A 22,473-nucleotide genomic window follows, 5' to 3' on the forward strand; every position below is an offset into this window, starting at 1 on the left:
GGGGGGGGGGTGATGAGACGATAATGTCCATTGCATCAATAGCCTGATCGCGCGCTACAGACGGTTCGGGATAAACCAGGGCCGCAGGCAGCAAGTAACAACGGCAGGCTATACTATGCTATGCTATGCTATGCATTTGTTTTTGTTTTTTGTTTTGTTTTGTTTTTTCGTGTCCACCATATAGATCACTTTGCCTCCACTTCCTTTGCTTTGCTTTCTGATTGCGTGGACATAGACGTGGACGTTCAGTCCCGTGCAGTGAAGTTCAATGGAATTAAGGCTTTCTGACACGTTGTCCCTTTTTGTGCCCCCCCAGAATACGGCAATTTTCCTTTGATCACTCAAGTATCCCCCATCACTCCCCAGTCGTTCGTTGCTTACTCGTGGAAGGTAGAAAAGTTTCGAATGCCCGACAAAGGAAGAAGACTGATCATGCAACTATGAAACGTTGGCGAAGGTGGATCGGAAGAGGATGGCTTCGGGGGCGAGAAGAGGACAAAGCAAGACTGCGAAAGGCTGCAGCTGTACGACTGAGTGATCCTTCGGAGTGATGCCAATCGCGGGCATCAAGATGCATTGAATGGGGTCGATTAATGCTGATCAAACGAAATCTGACATTTGAAGTAACGGCGAGCCCGTGGTTGAAGCTTGCGGACGAATGCTGAATCTCTGGGACGACGGTCGTCATGGTCGTCCAGTCGAAGAATGCATGCTGGCGTGTGTGTGAATGATGCAATACCAAAGGAAATGAGACCCCCATCCGGCGCTCGACACATAAGCATGTATTGAGACTCGGTGGAGATCATATGAGAACATGCCCCTTTCTTCTCTACCCACCCAATCACCTGTGCACCCCCATGCTGTCTGCTGGTGTCGATGCTGGTGCACGGTGCCCCTTCCCATGCGTCTTTATACCTTTGATCCGGTTTAGTAAAGTTTGTCCGAGTATATAGTTTCGTCATGCTTGAAGAAGTGATTGAAACAACGGCGGAGACACCAATTTCGAAATGCTGGAAAAGGTGCACCGGGCATGGCGGAAGGACGCTCTAGCGGGTGCCATTAATCGATCGCTCCGGTAAATCTTTTGGCATCACGGGCGGAACGGAAGGCTCCTCTTCATCTTCCATGTCCAATTCCTCGGGGTGTCTGCATTGTATCAAGATCAGCACGAGTTTAGGACAAGAAAAGGTCATCATGGCAGACAACGACTTACCCAAGCAAATTCTTGATGTCCTTCATCTCATAATGCCTCTTCCTCTGCTCCTCAAACTGGCGGTGTTTCTCCTTCTCCTCGCGAGTGGGCATGCCGACCTGCTCCTTGAACCCATCTGCATCACTGCCATCACTGACACTAACATGCTTTTCTTTACTTGATTCTCGCGACAGATTGTTCGAACCTCGAACAATTCTGTCTTCCTCTGGCGATGCGGCGGTCCCCGGAGACAGCTCTTCTTCAGGCTCACCGAGCTCCAGACCAGGGATCTCGCTTTCACGGTGTCTTTTGTTCGTCTTCGGGGCTTTTGCCATTTCCACTTCATCGACGTTGACGAAGCGGGGGTCGATAGCCACATCTTCTTCATCGTCGTCTTCCATCATGGCGTCTCCATATTGATAGGGAGTCTTTGGCTCGGTGATTTTCATGCGTCCGCCTGATTCCTGCTCGGCCAAGTAGAGGTTCGCTTCGTCCCACTTCAGCCGCATCTTTTCCGGGTCGTCTTCGTGGTTTGCGGCCAGCGCGGCTGAGTGGCGGCGTGACGCGGATGCCCGTCTCGCGGCCGACGACGAGCGGCGGTGACCGGCATTCTGGAGGGTGTTCTGAAGCACAAGTTCTCTCTCTTCCTTTGGATCGAGGGGCACGTGTGGCGGCAGGTGGAACTCGTCTTTTGACGGCGAGCCTGGATGGCCGCTTGAGGATGAAAAGGATGGATTCTTCAAGATGCCTGCATCAAGCGTAGGTGATGAGCGTTCGGTATCAAGCCATTCGCGTTGGTAACTCACCTTTAGGTCGAATGTTGCCGGAGCCTGGCTGGTGCAACGGAGGCGGGGAGTGACGGACTTCAACTGGCATAGTGACGGAGCTTTTTATGTAGAGTTCAGGGTCCGTATGATGAAGTGCAAACGTGAGGTTCCACGGACTCGGTGTCTTCAAGGTCGGGCTGCTGTAACGGTAGAGCTGCCAGGTTTGGGGTCGGCAGAGGGGAGGTGGAATCGACCGCAATGAGGACTCGTTCACGATCGGAATTGATGGCGGCGGAGAGTAACGCGGCCTGGATTCAGGCGAGTGACCGACGAGCAATGCGGGTGAGAATGGATATGGGCCGAAAGAGATACAGAGTTGTGTTTCCTTAGGATCGGACGATGAGTTATGGTGGTTGCAGTGGAGAAGCAAGACTGGAGATTGAGTCTGTGGGTACGTGCCAGGTAGAAGTAGTTGGAGAAGGCACCCGGCCGGATATCAGTTGCGCGGTGGTCTGGGAAAGGGTGACTAGGACGACGAGATGATAATCATCCTCTGACTCGGCGGGAAACTAATTTGTTGGATGTTGTTGCAGTTGTGGTGCAAGTCAGTTGGGTGAAGAGAGTAGCATGTGCAGAGAGGAGGGGGGGGGTTGATGGGCAGCAGATGAGAGTTGAGGGATGGGATGTTGGTAGTCACGCAGAATTAAGGATGGATCAAATGACGGGGCCTTTGGTGGGGCTGTTGGCGATATCTTGCCTCAGCTGGCCCGATAGTCGACCGTCATTACAAGTTGGGGGATCCGATAGTCGGGGCTCTTGGCACCCGACGTCACACAGGCAAGCGGCCCGCTGTACCCGTTGCTGCTGGGCTGCGCTGGGGCTGCGCTGGACTGCGCTGGACTGCGCTCGCTACGTCCGCTACGTCCAACTACTGAATCATCATGCATTCATTGCTTCACGGCTCTTCACCTCACTCTCTGAGATCACTTTCTCCTCACTCGTTCGTTCCTTTTGCCCCCCCCCCATACAACAATCCTCCGTTGATCCATTCCAATAAGAATGTCACAGGGCCATTTCCGTCGGACGAAGGCCTACCATGGCTGCAGCTGGACCGAAGAAAACAACAATCTCTGTCGCCCTGCTGGCCTGGGCTCTTTCTTTTTGCCAGTCTCTTGCATTGGCTTATCTCGTGTCCTACTCCTTTCGGCGCTCGTGGCCATGGTCACGGTCATGGTCATGCTTTAGCCGCATGAAACCGCAATGAACTCCTCCAGTCAAAGTCATGAACTCACGGTAAGCTACTGTGCTCGTGACTTGGTATCTGCCCATCTCACCCCCTTGCCTCGGACTTGCATCTGTCCCTTTCCGCTCTTATTTATGGCCCATGCCCTGTCCTCATCGCCTTGTCTGAAGTACACTCTGTGGGCCTGGGGGTGTTGTGCTCTCTGCTGGAGAAATGATGAACTGACTTGACGCCCCCTTTCATCAAGGCCATGGCTGGATCACCCCGTCCTTTCTCCGTGACTTTTTCTTCTCTGCTTAGGCTGAGCTGCATGTCCCCTACTGCTGTGCAACCACCAGCACCCCCGCCACGATGCATGTGCCTGAGCTCCTAGAGCTGCTGAAATCTCTGTCCCTCCCCCGGCGCCCCCATGATTCGTCCACGAGGACAATGCGTCCTCCCTGATCGCCTGACTTCCTCGCTGAAGCCTTTAAGCAGCATCTCTTACTGGCCAAGTCAAAATGTTGGCGCAATGGACTTTCGGGGCGACCAGGGTATCTCGACTCCTTCTACTAGCTCATCATTGCCCCACTGGGTACGGAGGTACATCCAGCATCACCACGGGCTACTGCAATGCCTGTATCGGGCGAAAAACGAGTTGGAGAAGGCGAAGTGAAAAAAAAAGGGTTTCTACCCAACTGCACAGCTCGTTCGTGCATTTCACCAGTAACTAGCTCACACATGGCAAAACGCATTGCCCATCATCTGTCCATCCATTCAACACAGAGAGATGCAAAGCTTCGAAGACCTCCTCCCTGGCCGCCAGGTGTTGATCCGGTCCCGCTGGACGCTCATTCCAATCGAGCCATACCTGGGTATCCTCCAAACAGAATTTTAACTCGCCAAATTGCAATCTGCCACCCGTAGCACAAGTACACGTGTATCGCTCGAGTTGCTACACTCTCAAAAACGGTCATGAACGAACAGAATGCCCGAATAGCCAAAACTCCTGTAAAGCCAATTCGCCCGTCGCCAGAGAGTTCCATATCAGTAGTCAAGTCATTCAAGCCACCCCCATAAAAACAAACGGGTAAGCCTTCTGCTCACCGCCGGGGCAAAGAAGTCGTGATAATAAAAACAGTGTCACCTCATCGAATTGAACGGCCGGCTTCACGCTCTTCCAGTTTGGTTTGGGCCACAGTATCCCCATTTTTAGCAGCCTCCTGCATCCAGTGCAGGGCGAGGCATAGCGCCTGACTGTTACGGCGCCATCCTTCTTCTTCGTCGTCATCATCTTCTTTCCACCTCATTTCGCGCTTGAAAATCTCCGATGACAACGCGAGCGGGAGACTCACGATCGGAGGGACGTCTGGGTGGGTGAGATACAGGCTCGCCAACTCTCGTTGTGCAATGGCGTTGCTTTCCTGAGCGCCGATGATCCAGTACTCCATTGCCTTGAGGACCGACGGCTCCCGGCGGGTGCCACTTGATACGTTCCTCTTGATCGCGTCTTTGGCGACAATTCGATCCGCCACATCGACCATGCCGCGACATACCTCGTCCTTCCATGCCAACGCTGCCAGCCCCACGTGCAGGAATGCAGGACCCAGTTCCGTATCGTCCAGTATTTCTGAGGACACGAATGCAGCGATATATTGCAGATCCCGAAAGATTGTCTTCGGCCGAAGGACAAAGAGAAGGTCCTTCAGAAATTGGACAGTGGCGCTCTCGCCAGCAGAAGATTCAGTCGCATCTGGCCTTCGAATCTTGCCCTGGCGCTGTCGACGACGTAGATTTTGTGATAGCACGTTCGGATCAAGGCTTCGCCGTCGTGTCGGGTCCTGGGAATCAACATCTTGCCCCGCCGAGTTGGCTTTCTGAATGGCTTGTTGATGAGTTCGCTGAAAAGCTTGTGACAAGCATCTGAAATCCCGAATGGCCTTGAGTTTCAGGATGGGATCTGTGTGATCCCTTACTCGACCGAGAACGTCGTCGAATGCTGTCAAGTAGGGAAAGCTCCCTGTGCTCAACTCCCCATTGCCAATGGTAAGTAGTTTTTCCAGTGAGCCTGGGGCAACGGTTGCGTTGTGTCTGGTCGGTGAGCGTGGCAGCGGTGCTACACTCTGACTTCGCCCCTTCTGTTTCCTCGTGCTTCCTGGATGGGAGGTTTTCGTGGAGCTTCCAGTTCTTGATTGAGGAGGGAGCAGCTGAGCCAGGACGGTACGCTGCATTAAGCGGTCAACAATCGCTGGGGTCTGCCACGCTGCGTTCATCCATGTATCACTTTCACTTCCACAGCTCCAAACCGGGCATCCAAGATCCGATAGCAACAACGAGATCAGGTCTTGTCGCAGGCTCTCCAGGAAGCTGGCCTTTTCTTGACCACGGTCAATGGGTCGGTTCAATGCGCTGTCTTCGAATGTCGAGGCTGGCCTGGACTGTACAGAGGCTGAGGTGACTGACCTGGAGTTCGATTGAGCGGGTGACCAGATGCTGCTCTCCAGAGTTGTGGAAGTGGTAGCTCGTCCAGGGGAGCTAATGAAGGACGCCATGTCACTGCCCAGGCTGTCTTTTCCAAGTCTGCTTGAACCGCCGTAGATCGAGGTTCTTGAGCCTAAGAAGGCAGCGCGTATTGGGAAAGAAGTGGATGAAAGTGGTTCGCTCATCACACTCGGGGGCCTGGTGCTCGGGAGTCCTCCAAAGACCGCATGGATGTCGTACAGAGATTTCTCCCTCGCAAAGAGTTCGCTGGACCAAAGGACAGGGCTGTCGGCCAAGGTCTCTCCGACCAATCTCCGGGTGACTAGCTTGACCTCCATGCAGAATCGATGAATTCTCTCTTCGCCCCGACAGAAGTTTTCCACGTGATTCCGCTCAAGCCACTTTCTTGTCTTCTCGATCTGTGGATCTGATAGCTTCCGAGGTCCACCATGTTCCACTGATGCTTTTAGGATCGTGATGGTGTCAATTCTCGGCTGATCAAAAACCGAAGATGCGGACGTTGCAGATGTGCCCGGTCGACTCATTTCTAGTAAGCTGTTTGGTTCCTGAGCAGACGCGAATCTCTGAATAGGCGGCAGTGCCATGTTGTTCAGCGCGACCGCGATATTCCTGGCATTGTCGTAGACATTCGAGGTCAGCACATGGCTCTCGTACCACAGCTTGAGTCGAAGTTTATCAAGCCAACCTGCAGCTTTAGATAGATCTTCTCTTGTAAGAGCATATGATGCTGCCAGTTCTGCCACTTCCTGCTCCACCTGTAAACATTCATTCTCAAGCTCTTGTCGACACCCCATCAGTTTGTGGGTTAATGGCCCGAGCACCTTCGTATCATCACCCGTTAGAACAGTTAGTGGGTAACAGTTCCGCAGATATTTGAGCGCATCATGCCAGTACATAGAGGTAATGCTGTCAGTCTTTATGTGAGACATATTCGCCTGAGCGGCGAACATCTCGGCGAGGCTGAGATTGTCAACTCCTTTAGTTGGTATCTGATCGGCGGATTGTCGGTTATGCAGGGTTGTTGGCCGGTCTGCCAGGCGAAGCGCGGCACTTTCTGCTGGATCAAGTTCACCCAGACCGTCTATAGTCGCCGACTTCTCCATCAACAATCCAGTCGATGCTATCGATATCTTCCCTGTCTCTGAGACTAATAGCAGAGTCCAATTTTCTTGGCGTGGGTGAACGTTCTTCGACGAATGGCCAGGCTCGATGACATCCAGTATACGTCTGCACAGTCGTTCAAACTTCGGACTGGCTCGAGAATACTGCATATTGAACGTCGTTTGTGAGGAGCTCAAGAATGGCCCAAAAGGACTCGAGGTATGAAGGACCTGGGGTCTCAGTTTCTCCAGCAGATGAGCAAGGTCTGCTGCGCAGATCGAGATGTAGGGCGAGTCGGTCGGTTCGACGATGGTTCTCGAAGGCGGGTCTGGTCGATAGGGATTGGAACAGTGGATATCTGCCGAGATTCGGCTTATAATACCGTTTACACAATTTTGAACATCTTGGTCGACCTGTTGTGCGGTTCTGAAAGAAAGATTAGTGTATTTCCATTTGGCACAGAATGTGGAACTTTACATTGGGCTGAAAGTCTCGGTGGCACGGGCAACCGCTCGATCCCAGAGCTTGTGAAGCAGATGGAACCTAGCCCTGCTATTGATATGGAATTGGAGGAGCATTTTTTCATCCTGATCCATCGTTAGCTGAGAGAATAGGAAGCTCACGACCACAGTACCTCTGGAAAGGAGATGGCAATGCGCAGGAAATCTTGCAAAAACCACCTGAAGAAGAAATGGCCCCGAAATGCGCTCTGGCTCTCCACGGTGGGAAGTTTCCCAATAATCGCCCGACCCAAGTACAGCGCGCCCGCAGGTATACCTCCATCGCAGCACAAGATCTGGAAAAGTTCCTTGACTTCTGCATCAAAGAATGCTTGGGCTTGAGGAGTGTTCGATGGATCGAAAGGCCCGAGATCCGTCCTAGGAGCCGCAGCCGCGCTTTCCAGAGAATTATATAGGAACGCACCTCGCTGTAAACTGCCCATCAAGAATATTTCCAAGCGGTCTTTGATCTGCCATTCGTATAAGTGTGCGAATGCTGATAGGACTTCGCCAATGATCGCATCGAATGTCGGCATAGATTCTAGCATCAAACTCGCGCAAATCGTCGACCATGTATAAAGTCGTAAGTTGCTTTCCTTGTTCAGAACATCTTGCGTAGAACCGTAAATGTTGTGGACAAGGAAAGACAAAGGATTCGACCGTTCAAAAGATGATGCATAGTCTTCGAGCTCCTTGGAATAGGCTTTGCTCCGTATCAATTGTGTGTCGTCCTCAAAGTCTTTAAAATTAGATCTAGCCCGCCTGCGCTGCGACTCGCGGCCGCGATTTTGCGATAGTGATACGAGGACCGACTCGGGGAGCTTCTTGAACTTGGGTGATGTTGAGAGACCCTTAACCTGTTCGGGGTTCATTGCCTTGAACCTCTCGACAAGAAACCGGGGATTGCTCCGCAAGGTTTGTACGAGTTCGAGACAGTCCTCCTGGATGGCAGGTGACAACCTAGCGAAAAAGGAATCCTGCACAGACGATTTTGATGCCATTGTAGAGGTAGAATCAAGGGCGTGGATTTCATGATTCCACTGAGAATGACAGCGGGCGGCCAGATCTTGCATGTGTTGATGTACTCGGGTGAAACCACTGGGATCCGACTGTTGAGAGATCTGAACCAGGCCATCATGCACCCAGGAACCCACACGCTGTAGACGGCCAGAAAGAGCGATAGCATTTCGTAGGCGGTCTCGTTGGTGGTAGAGCATTCGCTTACGGTACTCATGGTGTCGATGTAAGCGAAGTTGTTTTGCGAAGTCCTCGAAATGCACACGCATATGGGCAAAGGGGATCTCTCGACCCCGTGAGCCGAATGACGGCCTTCCACCGTCTCCATTGTCTCTTGAAACGCTGGGCGCTCTTGAAATAACCCTTAACATCGATGCGGCATTGTTCTGCTCCTGGAGGCGCCTAGAAGGGAGGACATGGTTGGAAGGAGCTCTCTGCGTGGAAGAGCTGCCGAAGAGCGGAGAACCCGTCGAGGTAGGTTCTGGAGGTTCGGTTCTAGACATAGGTTCGGCATGGTCTTGAGCATTGTTATCGGGTGCTTGGAATGGCAAACGAGAAGGAACCACTGTCGCCAGACGAGGTGAGCTGGTTGAACTGCGGTCGGAATTTGGAGAGAGAAGCGTGGTGACCAACCTTGAGCGTGCTGGGCCCAGCCCTTACCCTGGGCTTGGGCTTGACCTTCCACGACACCAGAAACCCCAGGTAGTTCTGTCATACGCTGGCCAATTCCATTACAGCGGAAGGCGCAGGCCGACGGCAGCAGGAACAGCGAATGCTGGGGCTACGGCGGGAAGCGGCGTAGAGAGCAAAGTGAGTGATCTTCGCAAAGCAGGGCGAGGTGAGGCGTGGGAGTGAGTGGGAGCGGGATTCCGTCTTTGGTCGGAGGGTGAGTCGAGGATCGACTTGTGACTCGCAATGGCAGCGTGTGATGTGATGTGATGTGATTCGATTCAGCGGTCAGGCGTCGCCGCAGAGAGGATTGTCCGAACGATGGGAGAATTCCTCCTCTTCTGCTTCTTCTTCCTCCACCACCTCGTCCAAGGTTGGCTCTCTCGTTGTGATGGTTCGTGGCTGGAGTGGCGGAGGGGCGTGGTTTGATGACCCAATGCAGGGTGCCAAAGGTACAACGTACCGCAGAGAGACCAAGGTCCCAAGGTCCCAAGGACAACAGTCACCGCAGGGCGATAATGCGGGGGAGTTCTTCGGTCGCTCGCTTGCCAGTACAGTACCCAACTCGCCAATACGGGCACCTTGAAATATCCAGCAGTCTCAATCACCTGCAACGCGAGGTCTGGACGCAACGATCCACGAAAAGACCATGAAAGCCACAAGACATTCTCACTATGGCGCATCAATCCATCAGGGCAGACTTTTGGGGGTCTTTTTGATCGACGACCAACGACTACGACTAGAGGGAACCAGAGAACAACGCACACAATTTCTCAGAGTACAGCACAACACTGCAACATGAGGGATGACTTGCAGGCCCTGACGACGTTGCCAACGAATGCATATCCAGCTGCATTAGTCCAGACTAACCAGGCTGCTTGACATAAGCTCAACGCCCTCTCGAGCCACTCGCTGCCCCTCAATATGCTTCTTCTAAAGCTCAAAGATGCGCTCCGGGCCGATGGTACTAGAGAACATCTCGCCAAACCAGCGGTCGCGCAAGAAGGAGACGCCGTGGTCCACGCTTCTCCCCCGGGTTTCCAACGATGTGGCGACAGCGCAACAGCCGTGAGCGAGAGGTGTGGCGAGAACAAGAGATGGGAACTGGCACAGCTTCATCTGTACTCCGTACCCATTCACCTCAGCCTCTGCCACCCTTACCTAGTGAAGTGGCTGAAAAGGCGGCCAATGTGCCACGGGTTCATAGACGCGCATGGTCGCCGCGACAGTAGTACACCGATACTTTGGACGGAGTCTACATCTGAGGGATAAAGTACCCTAGTCCATTTGCCAGCAGAAAAAGGTCCGACGACCCATCACTACTCGCAGGGGACTTTTCGATGCACTCTAAGTGGTGCTGCCTCCATGCTGCAGGACATGACCTTTTTTCGTTTGTCCTCCCATCGACCTCGCAGAATTGGCCACGTCAAGCCTTGGGATAACGATGACTGGACCGCAAACGAGCTGCTAAGATGCTAACCGATCTTGAACCCGAAGATCCTTCCGCCATGTGTCGCTGTGCAGGCTCACCGACCGAGCCACTTGGATGCAGCCCCCCTGCAATGCCCCACGGCCCACGGATGATGCGCTGGCACTGCATGCTGCCTCTCTAAAGTCCTATCCTGTTCTGCCCACTCACTTTTGAAACTTCGTTTTAGAAACACTGGTGTGTCCGTTCCAGGTACCGATCTCCGACCCCGAGTCGCTCGCCACTGTTTGATGGTATTGGCGGTTCAGCTGGGGAGATGGACCAAAGTCTGGGTTTCTTGGGCTCGTCTCGTCTCGACCATCGATTGTTTCAGATACGGTGCCGCCCACGGCTCAGCTGGACTGACACAAAACTGCTTACCATTGAAAAGATCCTCATACTGTGCCCAAGTGGTATATTCGATAAAATTGTCTTTTGGGCGATGAATTTTTGAGACTCCACTTTGCGGTGACGGAAGGAATGGTGGGTGAGGGAAGACGGGGTGTATGCCATAAGACTCTGCTGACACCTTGTCTCAGACACGCCGAATAAAGTCCCCATATCTCGTACGTTGACACCCAACGATTGATCATTTTGGAGATTCTCCAAACAGTTTCTGGTTAAATGTGCTTCGACCTTTCCCAGCAGCCGTGAGCAGGACAAAGGCGATGACAGCACGATTGTGCAACAAGCCAACTTGGCCGATGCTGCCCGTGGCCTCCCCAGCGTCTTGAGAGAGATCGAGTCGGCTGCAACCTGGCACGATCGCGGTTGGTGAGACGGGCCTTGAAATGTCAGTTGGCGAGGCATCACTTGCGTCGGGAATCTGGTCACTATCCCAGGTTGCTGGATATGCCACGATCCAAGTCGCTGCAATGGCACCTCACACTATCGAAGTGGTGGACATGGCAAACATGCCATTGATCTGCTGCTGGACAACCGTTGGAACGGGAAGAAGGTAAATTCGAACCAATCCTTCAATGGAAGTGGCCGTCAGTATATGATCGCACCATTTGTTTACGGACACGCCCGGGAACCTGCCGTGTCATGAGACTGCACTTCTTGTGCAAATGCTAGCTGACCCATAACTGAAGGCTGTCCCGGATCTGATAGGAATGGCAGCCCGCTGGGTAGCGAACCCTACACAGTAGGTGATTTTGACGCTGCCAACGCTGCATGCAAGCTGTAAGTGAGGATCAATTGGAGTCAGTGAACGGCAAGATGTATATTCCCCAACGACATCACGGGCGCAGGTTAATGTCAATAGTTGCAACGGTAAATTACACCAGAAGATACTCTCCTGATCTGCTGATTCGTCCCAAATGGAATCCACTTCTCTTGTGATGTGGTTTTTTTTTTTCGTGTACTTGTAGGCTGTCATTGAGGCCCATTCAAGACGCAACACGATACTGGCGCGGTCGATCAGGAACTAAGTACAGGTAGGGTTCAAGCAGAAGACGGGGAAATGTTGCATTTGTTCTAGCGAGAAGCTTCTGGATCGCAGATGGAATGACGTTTTCCCTTAGGGCAACACGGGGCAGCTACTGAAAGTCGCATCCAAGTGGAATTGGTTGTGGATTTTGTTGTGGAGGACAGAAAGGGGCGATTGGAAGAGACCTTGTTGGATGTACTCGTACAGCAAACCTGAAACCTGCCTTGACGTAGGAAAGACTTCGGCACAGCCAACAGAAAGACCAAGGTGCCAACTTTGTCAAAGAGGCACCCGACAGGCCATCCTCCTACTCGGACAAGGCTCGATGCCAGGTCTTGCCCCAAGGTGATCTAGATCCTTGCGGCCTCGTAGCTTCGCCCTTTGCCTAGTGCTCGTGGATCAGCGACGTGGAGCATGCCATTGACGTGGTTTTCTTTCCGATGAGACCAGAAAATTCCTCAGGAACTTGACGGCTCGGGGCGGAGGGTTTGTCACTGCATTGCAGCTCACTGGCCCATCCGTCTCACTCTTTGCTGGAGTGCGAGCCTACCCGCGCTGCCATGGTTGGGTTGCGGGCTGTCATGCGACGGTAGTGACGGATCAATGGAGGAGTTTGAAGATTTTTCATATTGCTGAGCATATGGAGTACAACTGTAGCAATGCCACGAGGTTGTGCCTGTGGGATCAAAAAAAGAAAGCGAGGTGGCATTGCGGTTGAGGCTTTGCAATCTCGATGGTTGGATAATAGTAATCGCCATCCAGATCAAGCAGGTCGAGCCTAAGTCTCACTTGTGAGTGGCCATGACGTCTGGGCCTCAAGGCTTGACGCCTGGAAGCTCGAGGAATCCCCAAGTAGGCAAGTTCCACGGGGCAGAGGCGCACCCAGAGGCGCACCGAGGGGAGGTGGAATAATATTGGGAAGTGACGCTGAGCGGTTCGGACTGCGGGCGGCAGCTTTCAGCTGGGTTTGGATGAGTCGAGGGAAGTTAAAAGGTGGTCTGAGTCGGACGCCGTCAAATCACAGATGCCCAAGGAGAGCCAGGCGGCTACCTAGAGCCACCTCCCCCCCCCCCCAACCAAATAATGAGGGCTACAAGGACAAGATTTAAGCGAATAATATCCGGGCACCGGGCTGCTGATGGGCGCCGCAGGCACGGGCGTGGATGATACATGGGTGGGACGCTGGATAGGGGCGTGGGCCCTCTTCAAGGCTTAGGTGCCGTGCCCTTTCCAGCGAGCCAGCTTCCAAAGAGCAGCCTTCTCAAGGAAGCCCCTCGCCCCTTGGCCCCCCTCTCTTCCGGTCTTCAAGCCCCCTCCCCCCCCCCCTTCTACGGCACCCGTCGCGGGTCGGAGTAATAGACAGCGGACTGCCGACCTGAGGGAAGAACGAGGTTTCGCTTGGTGAGGTCCTGGTCTCGTAATATGGTATGATCCGCTGGGCCTCCTGGCGTCCTGGCATCCTGGCGTCCTGGGCCTGGCAATCCATGGGCCCCCCTGGCATGGATCAACTCCTACTCGTAGGTACGTAGCTAGTGACGGGCATGCAAATCCTGGACAAGTGCCAAAGCATCATCGTCGTCGTCAACATCATTCGATTGCTGTAAAATAAAGTTGTCCGATTGCCATCTTGGAGGGCTCTCCCCTACACGTACTTGTACACACCCTCACCCACCACTGCAAGACTCCTTCGAATCAATCGAGTCTCGCTGCAAGGCTGCTGCCCTCCATCAGTATCAACTCCGTCAACATACGTCCAATTGATTCGCGCGCGGACTTGTCGCCAGAGTAACCCTCTCACGCCTCTTCCGCCGAGTCTCCTGTCAGTTGGTACCATTGGTCCGCAACTGCGACTGTACATTCCTCAGGACTCAATTATAGCAGTGATTGCCTCCAGCTCTTCTCCGCCTCGACACGACGAGGGGCTAGCGATACGAGGTCCAAGGGCGCGCGAGACGTGTTACAAAGGCATCGGCTACCCAGACCATTTTGATTCAAATTTCCAAACCGCCCTCCTGGCCCCCCCGTTTCCCGTCTTTCGTCACTCACTCCTCGAGCCTTGGGTTTACAATCACCTCGACTTCTCCCTCTTACCACGGTCACCGTCACTGCCACTGCCACTACCTGGTTTTGGGTCAATCTGGTTACAAACCAATTCATTACTACCTCATTGCGGCGGATCTGGTGTGCCGGCCAATAACCCAGACGCAAGGACCAGAAAAAACCGACTTGCAGCCAGCCGAAGTCTCCACTACCAAACCAGCACTTGGACTGCACCAAAGACCGATTTACAACCTTCGGCCTCAATTCTCCATTCTCCATTCTACTTCTTTGCTCTCTTGAGCCTTGCCAGTCCCTGGGAAAACCGATGAGCGTCTTGACAGTAGCTGGGACAAACATCCCAGATCCCACGCTCTCCTACCCTTACTCACATTCTCCCGCCCCCATTTCCTCGTTGCCTCCTCATCCCGCGCCCTCGGTGGCTGACGGCGCCTTCACTCGACCACAGCGAAAATCCTACATTACGACAACAACCACTCCCATAGCGCCGGCGCGAACGATTAGCAATCACCACCACTCGCGGACTGTTTCTTCCAACACTCTCCCTCCCTCCAATTCTTTTGTGACCAGCGCCACTTCGTCCTCTGGCACTGGCCATTCTCGCATTCCCTCCACCTCTTCACATTCGCGCCAATCCTCCACCTCGAATACTGCTATGAGCATGCACAGACAGGCCACGACCTCTTCGGCCGCCAGCGTGCCACGCCGCTCCACCTCTGGCCGCTCGACGGCCACAAACAGCCCCACATCCTACGTAGCCTTAATGCGGAAACAAAAGGCAACCGTGTGGTGCGATCGAGCCCAAAACATTGACCCACGGCTCGCTGCCGCCCAAAAAGCAGCAAAACACCGCGCTACACTTGAAGTTCAAGGAGTCGGCCAAGGGGGACGGACAAGCACCATCTCCTCCGGTGGCGTGGTTGGCAAGATCCGACATGGCGGTGTCCCGAAAGCGCCCGGTTATGTTCCGGCGAATCTAACGGGCGCGTCTGTGCCTGTACGATTGAGTGCCAACGAGGCGTTGGGCGACGAGGAAGAGGAAGGGAGAAGCTTAACCGGTGACAATAGCATGGTACATGCCCGAACCGGGAGCGGGAGAAGCAGTACCAACAGCGCCAAATACCGAAGCGGCTACCCACGTCCGGATCAAGGACGATTTAGCAGTACGAGCACACCGCCGAGCGAAGGGTCGCCAGGGCAAGGCATTCCTGAAGACACAGAAACCGCCGAAGGCCCGAAACACGACTATTTCATCCACAGCGACAAATCTACACCCGGCGGCCGGGAGAGCGAAGACTCATTCGGCGAGTTGAAGGAGCTTTCTGGGCCAAGTGCTGTGCAACGGGCACTGGAGCAAGCGAAGAAAGTCGAGGACCTGCGGAGAAGAGGGAGTGTGGATGAGCGGACGATGAGCATGGGTCAGCCGGGGGTGAGGCTTTTTGTGGCGAATCCAGATCTCGACGATTAATATCCGGTTATGTTTTGACGGTTTACTACGCATCTTCTACTTGGGCCGGCCCTTTTTATTCTTCTAGCTTGGGCAGGCATTCTTGGGATTTCGCTTTTGGACACATATGAAGGGGAACCAGACTTCGAAGTTGGTGACGATGAGGAATGCAAGCTACGACGAGGACATGGAGAGGCATGGCCATGGAACTGCAATGCGGCATTTTCCTTACGATAATGAGAGAGCTTGGACTTAGCTAATTGTTTGGGGGGGGGGAGGGGGAGGGGGGTTTTGCGAGTCGGTGACAGCAGCACGACAGGTGGACGAGATGTTTTGTGTGATTATGGCGGCTCTGCGTCTGTACATGCGGGCTGGGATAGGAAACAATTCCCCTGCAATGATAAGAATCACACCAGCGTGGAATGTGATGATGTACCAACAACCATACTTCTCTCTCCCAGTTGAACTGGTGTCTCACTCTCACTTGCCGAAGCAAGGGCGAGTGACTCGTCATGAAGCTAAGGGCCAGCAAATCCTTTCTCGATGGGCATGCTGAACGCACAAGAACAGGTTTGCGATGCATGCAAGGAGGGGAAATGGACTTCTGCAGCTGCTAGGGAATGCAGCTTGTTGGCACTACTAATAAGCGAACCTGTAACCCTGGGTGGGATGACGACACACCACTAACACCACTACCGTTAGGCGCAGTTAGGCACCGCTAGGCACCACAGGGCACTCCAGATCCCCATCGGGTTACCCAGGCTACCTCCCCCAGGCAAAGCAGGGCTAGCCCAGTCAAGGCAGTGAGTTGCCCAGAGGGGGCAGTCGATCAGGGAGCAGATCAGGGCACAGTCCTGGCTCTCCCGCTCCTACCCAACTGCAGTTGTGCCTGGCTGGCCCTTTGCACTTGGTTGGGCGTCTGGCTTGCCGGGGGGTTCCTAGGCCCGGATATGACACCAGCTCATCTCCGCTTTCTCTTCTCTTGATCCAACTCTTGATGACAGCAGCGAGATGATGACCAGATGCCGATCCTGTGTCGGAGTTTCGTTGTTGACTGGTTCATCTCTGTCCCTCTCCTCGGCTTCTTCCATTCCTACTGTTCTCGTCTGCAGTTTCCGGGCTCAACCGCCAACGTCGAAAAAGCCCCGAGCTCAAGCTCCAGCTCAGCAACGATTTCCAATGCTTAAAAAAGACCCACGCACGTGGGCGGGACGTGGGGTGCATTGCATGCTTGGTTCATGGTCGCATGCACCATCCACCGACCAGCCGCAGTGGGACAGTTGCACCTTGGTTCAATCCTAGCCTCGACACCCTTCACCTGCCCTGCTAGAAGAGCTAACTCGTCTGGCCAGGTCCTATGACTCTCCTCCTGTGCATCCCGGACCCCTCCAAGCTCCCTCTCACATGCATGCCCCTTCGACTTGCGGCGTTGATAACAAGCGAACTGATCCATGCCTTGCTTGAGCGGCAGAGCGAGCCGAAGCTGGAGATGGAGCATTCTCCTTGCCACTGTGCTTGACCTTGACCGCCTTTTTCTCTATTCATTAGTTCTGGGTTTAACCTGAAAAGGAGGATAAGGGGCCAGTTGCTGCAATGCGCTGTGCATGCGATGCGATGCGAGGTCTGTTATTCTGATCACCTTGTTGGGATGACTAGCTTTTCTACTATCGAAATTTCTGCTACCTGCGCGGAGTTAAAGTACAGCACAGGGACGTTACAGTACAGTACTTTATAGGTAAGGCTCAGTCAAGGGTGACCCCAGCAGGAAAACCCGTCTACAGTGCAGCAGCTCTGTACTAACTCGTGCAGGGTGTTGGCACCGGCAAGAGCTTTCCCAGCTGGAGAAGCGCCCGGGAAAATAATGCCGTGGCTCGTTCATTCATTCATGACCTATTGTCCCGTGCATCTCCTCGGGAAATGCTGTCGCAAAAACATGGACTTGAGCCAATTAGCGCAAAACACCAGCTTCAACCCAGCCATGGCTTCAGCTTTCGCAATACCCCTCTCTTGCGGCATGGGTCGGGTAGAGCAGAGGAGCAAAGAAGGCACCAGCCTTCGACGGCTTCCTCTGCGAAGCCCCCTTGTACGAAAAGACAGAGAGAAGAGGGAGGAACCCTTTTCTCACTCGTCAAGGTGCTGTTGAGTGTCTGAGGCACTCTGTAATTCGTCCACTTGTCCGGCATTTGTCTCACTATAATCCTAATCCAGCGACCCGCAGCGAGCCGATTCCGAGGACTATACCTCTGTCATGCTTGCTGTACGGAACCTTCGACTTTAACGGCCGTTAAGACAGCACGTGCGAGTGTCATGTCCTTGGGAGCTCCTTATCCTGTGCTTCTTACTGTCGGTCCAAATGTACTTGGGGTTGCTTCAACGTTGTCGGCTATATCCAGACGCCGCGCATGGCAGAATCGTCACTCCGCACGCGGATGGTTCTTCTTGAAGCAGCACTACTCCATCTTACTGGGATGGGGCGGAATATCCGTATACACAGTAAGTGAGGAGGAAATCGAGAAAAGTGGCACTGGGGATTCATTCCAGCCATCATACCGACGAGAAATCGACGTTGCAGCTCCATGAAGCTCAGCTACAGCTTCTCCCTCCCTCTCTTTCCCCTCTGCTGGCCAGTGACCGACACCCGGTTCTCACTCGATCTGCCTCGGGACACGAGGAAGGAACTGTGTCCATTCGCCCGGACGCAAGCGGCTTCGCAGGAGTGAGCATTTCCCTCGCGGTCAAAGGTTTGAAAGGTTGGCGGCTGTGGTGTTCAGAAGCTGGCACCGTCATATTGCCTCTGGACTTGTTCGCTGAGTGACTGACTTGACTGGGTGACTGACTCGGAGTCCTTCCTGCACCTGTGAGCAATGGGAGAAATCAAGGGCTAAAGATGGCGTCTCGGTCACCATGTACTATACCCAGCCCAGTCTAGGTTGTTAGGTCTCCTCTCATGACGAGGAACACAGAGTAAACGAAGCATTGATGGAGTGAACCGCGGAACTTCTACAGTCTCTGATGATTCTGCTGTGCCGTGTGCTTCGAGAGAAAAGGAATAACGGTCGTTGAGCAGTTCCTCTACGTACACTTGGCTATCGTGCATGAGCAAACCAGGCGCAATAGGAACCGCGGTGAAAGTGTGAGCTGGTTGGACTTGTGTGTAAAGTCGTAGGGATTTCTAACCACAGGAATAGCAATGCGACTCCGACCAGTCTCGATTACTTCTCTCGACGACCCTCAACTATGTTGCCTTCGCTCCCCGATTTGTTCCTTGCGACCTAGACAATTTGTCGCTGATGCGGTCACCAACTCATCCCATCCCAGCCCGGATGCATCGTTGTTCAACCCACTTCGTCGGACATGGCAAGGTTGGGAGGCATTGCGGTTCAATACCACGACTTGTACACCGCCAACCACTGAATCGTCATGCCACTTTCCAGGCCGGGCAGCGTGTTGTCGTCGGGATTTCCTGAATAATCGCCTCCCACGGCGATGTTCAGGATCGGGAAGAACGCGCTTCGGGCACATCTCTCCCAACCTTGCCTGGCTTCCCCGCTGGAGCCGTCCCCTTGAACAGTGTAGTAAGTCTGACCGTCAAGCTGGAACTTGATCGACTGTTTGCTATAGTCGTCGTCGCTAAGATCGATGAGGACGGCAAAAGTGTGATATTGGCTGCGATCGAAGTCGATAATTCCGTGACACTCGGCGTGGTTACCCCATTGATCCGCTTGGTGGATTGAGCCTGTATTCCCGTCTTGTCAGAGATCTCGTTGACTGACTGCACCTTGTTGGAACAGAGCTCAGGGCAGCAGCTTACCTTGGTTTGACGAGGTACCATTTCTGAGCTCCATGATATCCCACTCGCCACATTTTGGCCTGAAGGAGTTTGCTGTGTCAGAGACTTCTTGAAGCAGAATGGCAAAAGGCAAGTTAACTCGGGGCTTACCAGTATTCACCATACCGCATCGACTGGCCCAAAGCCCACTAAGCAGGCCAAATCCCCTTCTGCTGCCACCACGGGTTCTGGCCCATCTTGATGTGGGCGGCAAAGATCATCTTGCGGTTGTTGTCACACTGGAAACTGTGGTTGCCGTGCAAACGAGCAGAGGTCCACTGTCCGTCCACCTTTTGCGGAACAATGCAGAGTTGGCCGCTGCCGTCGAGGTAGGCATTGTCCGTGGAATCGGTATACCTCTGCCACTCGTGGTTATAGTTGAATGAGGGAGTCTGGAAGGTCCAATTCTGCGCGTCGGGAGGAGAGCCGGCAGGGCCGTAGAACTCGTCGGACCACGCCAGGTAGAATCCTGCAATCTCTGGTGCACGCATGGTGAGTAAGGATAAACGGATGAGGCTGGGAAGTATTAACTGAATGGTATTGATGGATGAGTGAAAGATGGTTGTTCGAAGCAGAGAAACTGAAAGAGTGAGGAGATTTGGAGTGACTGCGCCTGTGCCTGCGGTTGCACCTGCGCCCGCCTGCCACGAGGGTTGGAAGGCAGTTGCTCGGAGGCTGCTCCCTTCTCGCACCTGGAATTTGAAGGAGGTGGGAGAGACCTCACTTTGACACTCCCACATAGGGGGTGACCAGCAAGGGACGACGTTGATCATGACATGATGCAGGGCGCAGTGAGACGTGGTTGCTCCAATTTGGCAGGTTCTCCCTATTGCAGAAGTGAGAGACAGGGCAGTTCCAGGGGAGCAGCTGTCATGGGCCACGCTGAAAAGACGCACGAGCGTTAAACGAAGGATTCTTCAGGGACTTGTTCGGGCAATGCCACAGACTGTGCCGTAATTGGTACTGACAACTTCTTTCCATTCTCCCCTCTTCTTTTCCGGTGTAGCACGAGAGCTACGTTAACACACCTGGATATATTTCAGAAGCTCAAGTCGGATACTCTCCAGATCTGTCTCTTTTCCAGCGCTGTATCTCAGAATCAATAAGCTTTGTTGACCACTACAGGTCCATTCCTCCCCAGCTTGCCGCCGGTGTCATTCTCGAAGACCAGTTCGACGTGTCCCTCATCGTTCACCTTGACGCTGACAGGCTCACGGAATATGTTGAGGGTATCCAGTCCCGCACCGGTATGGGGGCCTAGGTATTCCGGCTTCCGGCTCATCAAGCCCAGCATCAGCAATTCGCTGATACTGTCCCAACTGGTCCCCGTGTAGCCGGTGAGAATAAGTAGGAATATATGCGTCACCACAAAAACACAGAACACACCGAGCACTGCGAGTGACAGCTGCACAGTGATGTCCTCGGCGTTGTAACCGTAGCCTTGTTGCGACTGAGAGACCACTTGATAGGTGAGAGAAGATGGATTTGACAATGCCCCGTTCTGGTCGATGTCGATCGAGACACCTGCATACCGAGTCCAAGCATGACTTTTGTTCAGATATGTATAAAGGGCGATCTCATCAGGGTTCACACCATCGTCACGGCTGAGGACCAGGCCGTTGTACCTGAGATAGTCGTAATCCCCATTCGCAAGCACCAAAGCGATCATTTGCTCTGGGGACGCTTTATTCGTCAGGAATTGGAGCGCGGACTGGGAAGCCAAGACTGTGGATCGAAGGCGATCAGTCCAAGCACGCGGAAGCTCGATTTTCAGATGCTGAGGGATGCCGCCGTCGTAATGGGTATCGAGAACGTAGTTGACTTGACTATAGCTGCTGTCGGCGGCGGATGCGTTTAGCGTAACACTGGTCCACGTCGCATCGATCACGCAAGCTGAAGCAGTTGCCACGTAGCTTCGGTCAACAGGGCTTGTCGTCCCATAAACCATGAGAGTTGAACTCCGCGAAGGAGCAGAAGGGGGTAGATTTGTGAAGAACAGAATCGTGCCATCAGCCGTAACGTTCCCCAACGTTTCGCCCCATGTGACAAGATGGTTGAGTTGTGTTTCCGAACTCGGAAAAGACAAGTATGTCTTGTTATGCTCAAAGTCGTACAGATCGTTCTCGTTGCAGGCGCTCTGAACGAGAACTTGCGAGGTTTTCATGGTCAAGACATTGAACGGAGATGCCGAGTCTCTCTGCAGGTTCGCACTTTGTGTTTGCAAAACAAACGACATGTGGCGAGAAGGAAGCGTCGCCGAAGACCAGGGTAAACCCAAATTAGACGGTAATCCGAATAGTCGTATGCCGACGTCTGAGTCAAGGAGCCGGTACGGCTCAGGGCCATAGAATTGGCCGAGCTGCGTCATGCCCTGTTCGAAAGCAGTGCCGCTGTCTCTAACAGCCACGAGCATCAACAAACAAGGGTCTGCGGAGAGGGCACAGGGACACTTACAGGTAGCTGATGCTATGAGGGAAGAGGTCATCGAGAGGATTCAAAATGTTGAGATACTCGGCAGTGGAGTGCGTGATTTGACGGGGAACAAGGGCGACTGCTCCAGACGGGCCAACCAGGGCGGCGAGGACGATGGTGGCGAAAATCAAGAAGCCCAGATATGCTTTGCGGTAGCCTCGCCAGCTTTTCGAGGTTAAGGAACCCCAAAACTCCAAAGACCAGAGATATGACACGTCCGTGGTGCGCAAGGGGGCCACGAGCCCGCCGAGCGGAAGGTCTTGATTCCGCACGATCTGCCAGCGGATTGCATCGAGCATAACGACAGCCAGTGATGCCTGCATGAGCAACTCCAGCAGTTTGGCCGCAAATTGAAAGGCAGCCACTGCGGAGGTTGAGAGACTCCCAATGAACAAGGTGTTGATATTCAAGACCAGCAGCGTCAAGACACCCCCGAGAGACACAGCGTTAGTTAGAATGTCTAATAGTGCAATGCCGCGATTCTTGTACATCACAACCTTCGGCTCTTCCCGGTGTCCCTTCCATTTGGTCAACTGAGGTAGGATCTGGAGCTTTGCTTTTCGCAAAGCAAGACGCACTGCATGGCCTGCGCGTGAGGGGACTGTCCGAAGCGCAGACCAGGTTGATATCAAAGCAGTTTTGAACGGCATGCTGATTCGGAAGCCTTTTTTTTCCCCCAAGGGGGACACGCCGGCTGTAGTGTTCAAGATTATATCCTTCAACAAGAAGCTGAAATGTGTACACAAAAATAAAGACAGCGGCTTTTGTACCACGGATTCCAACAAACCTTTGGGCTA

At 53.5% G+C, this 22,473-nt stretch overlaps 6 protein-coding genes across 6 annotated transcripts; 2 read left to right on the forward strand and 4 right to left on the reverse strand.

Annotated features, from left to right (window-relative positions):
• Positions 1 to 10: 10 nt before the first annotated feature.
• PV07_05620 (uncharacterized protein) lies at positions 11 to 2,615 on the reverse strand. Its single transcript, XM_016392530.1, has 3 exons — positions 1,999 to 2,615; positions 1,214 to 1,940; positions 11 to 1,146 (listed from the first exon to the last, which is right to left on the reverse strand). Exons 1-3 carry the CDS (start codon positions 2,066 to 2,068, stop codon positions 1,047 to 1,049), a joined length of 897 nt encoding a protein of 298 aa, XP_016250049.1. The 5' UTR covers positions 2,069 to 2,615; the 3' UTR covers positions 11 to 1,046.
• Positions 2,616 to 3,854: 1,239 nt separating this feature from the next.
• PV07_05621 (uncharacterized protein) lies at positions 3,855 to 9,780 on the reverse strand. Its single transcript, XM_016392531.1, has 4 exons — positions 8,935 to 9,780; positions 7,419 to 8,866; positions 7,262 to 7,371; positions 3,855 to 7,210 (listed from the first exon to the last, which is right to left on the reverse strand). The coding sequence occupies exons 1-4, from the start codon at positions 9,014 to 9,016 to the stop codon at positions 4,330 to 4,332; spliced, it is 4,521 nt and encodes a 1,506-aa protein (XP_016250050.1). The 5' UTR covers positions 9,017 to 9,780; the 3' UTR covers positions 3,855 to 4,329.
• Positions 9,294 to 10,478, forward strand: PV07_05622 (uncharacterized protein). The gene has a single exon (XM_016392532.1). The coding sequence runs from the start codon at positions 9,895 to 9,897 to the stop codon at positions 10,240 to 10,242; it is 348 nt and encodes a 115-aa protein (XP_016250051.1). The 5' UTR covers positions 9,294 to 9,894; the 3' UTR covers positions 10,243 to 10,478.
• On the reverse strand, positions 9,829 to 11,670 carry PV07_05623 (uncharacterized protein). Its single transcript, XM_016392533.1, has 2 exons — positions 11,480 to 11,670; positions 9,829 to 11,413 (listed from the first exon to the last, which is right to left on the reverse strand). Exon 2 carries the CDS (start codon positions 11,246 to 11,248, stop codon positions 10,769 to 10,771), a length of 480 nt encoding a protein of 159 aa, XP_016250052.1. The 5' UTR covers positions 11,249 to 11,413; positions 11,480 to 11,670; the 3' UTR covers positions 9,829 to 10,768.
• Positions 11,671 to 13,406: 1,736 nt separating this feature from the next.
• PV07_05624 (uncharacterized protein) lies at positions 13,407 to 15,648 on the forward strand. Its single transcript, XM_016392534.1, has one exon. The coding sequence runs from the start codon at positions 14,236 to 14,238 to the stop codon at positions 15,394 to 15,396; it is 1,161 nt and encodes a 386-aa protein (XP_016250053.1). The 5' UTR covers positions 13,407 to 14,235; the 3' UTR covers positions 15,397 to 15,648.
• A 4,477-nt stretch (positions 15,649 to 20,125) lies between these two features.
• Positions 20,126 to 22,402, reverse strand: PV07_05625 (uncharacterized protein). Its single transcript, XM_016392535.1, has 2 exons — positions 21,659 to 22,402; positions 20,126 to 21,600 (listed from the first exon to the last, which is right to left on the reverse strand). The coding sequence occupies exons 1-2, from the start codon at positions 22,324 to 22,326 to the stop codon at positions 20,304 to 20,306; spliced, it is 1,965 nt and encodes a 654-aa protein (XP_016250054.1). The 5' UTR covers positions 22,327 to 22,402; the 3' UTR covers positions 20,126 to 20,303.
• Positions 22,403 to 22,473: the final 71 nt, after the last annotated feature.

Source organism: Cladophialophora immunda (genome assembly GCF_000835495.1).
Source record: "Cladophialophora immunda strain CBS 83496 unplaced genomic scaffold supercont1.3, whole genome shotgun sequence".
Lineage (NCBI taxonomy): Eukaryota > Fungi > Ascomycota > Eurotiomycetes > Chaetothyriales > Herpotrichiellaceae > Cladophialophora > Cladophialophora immunda.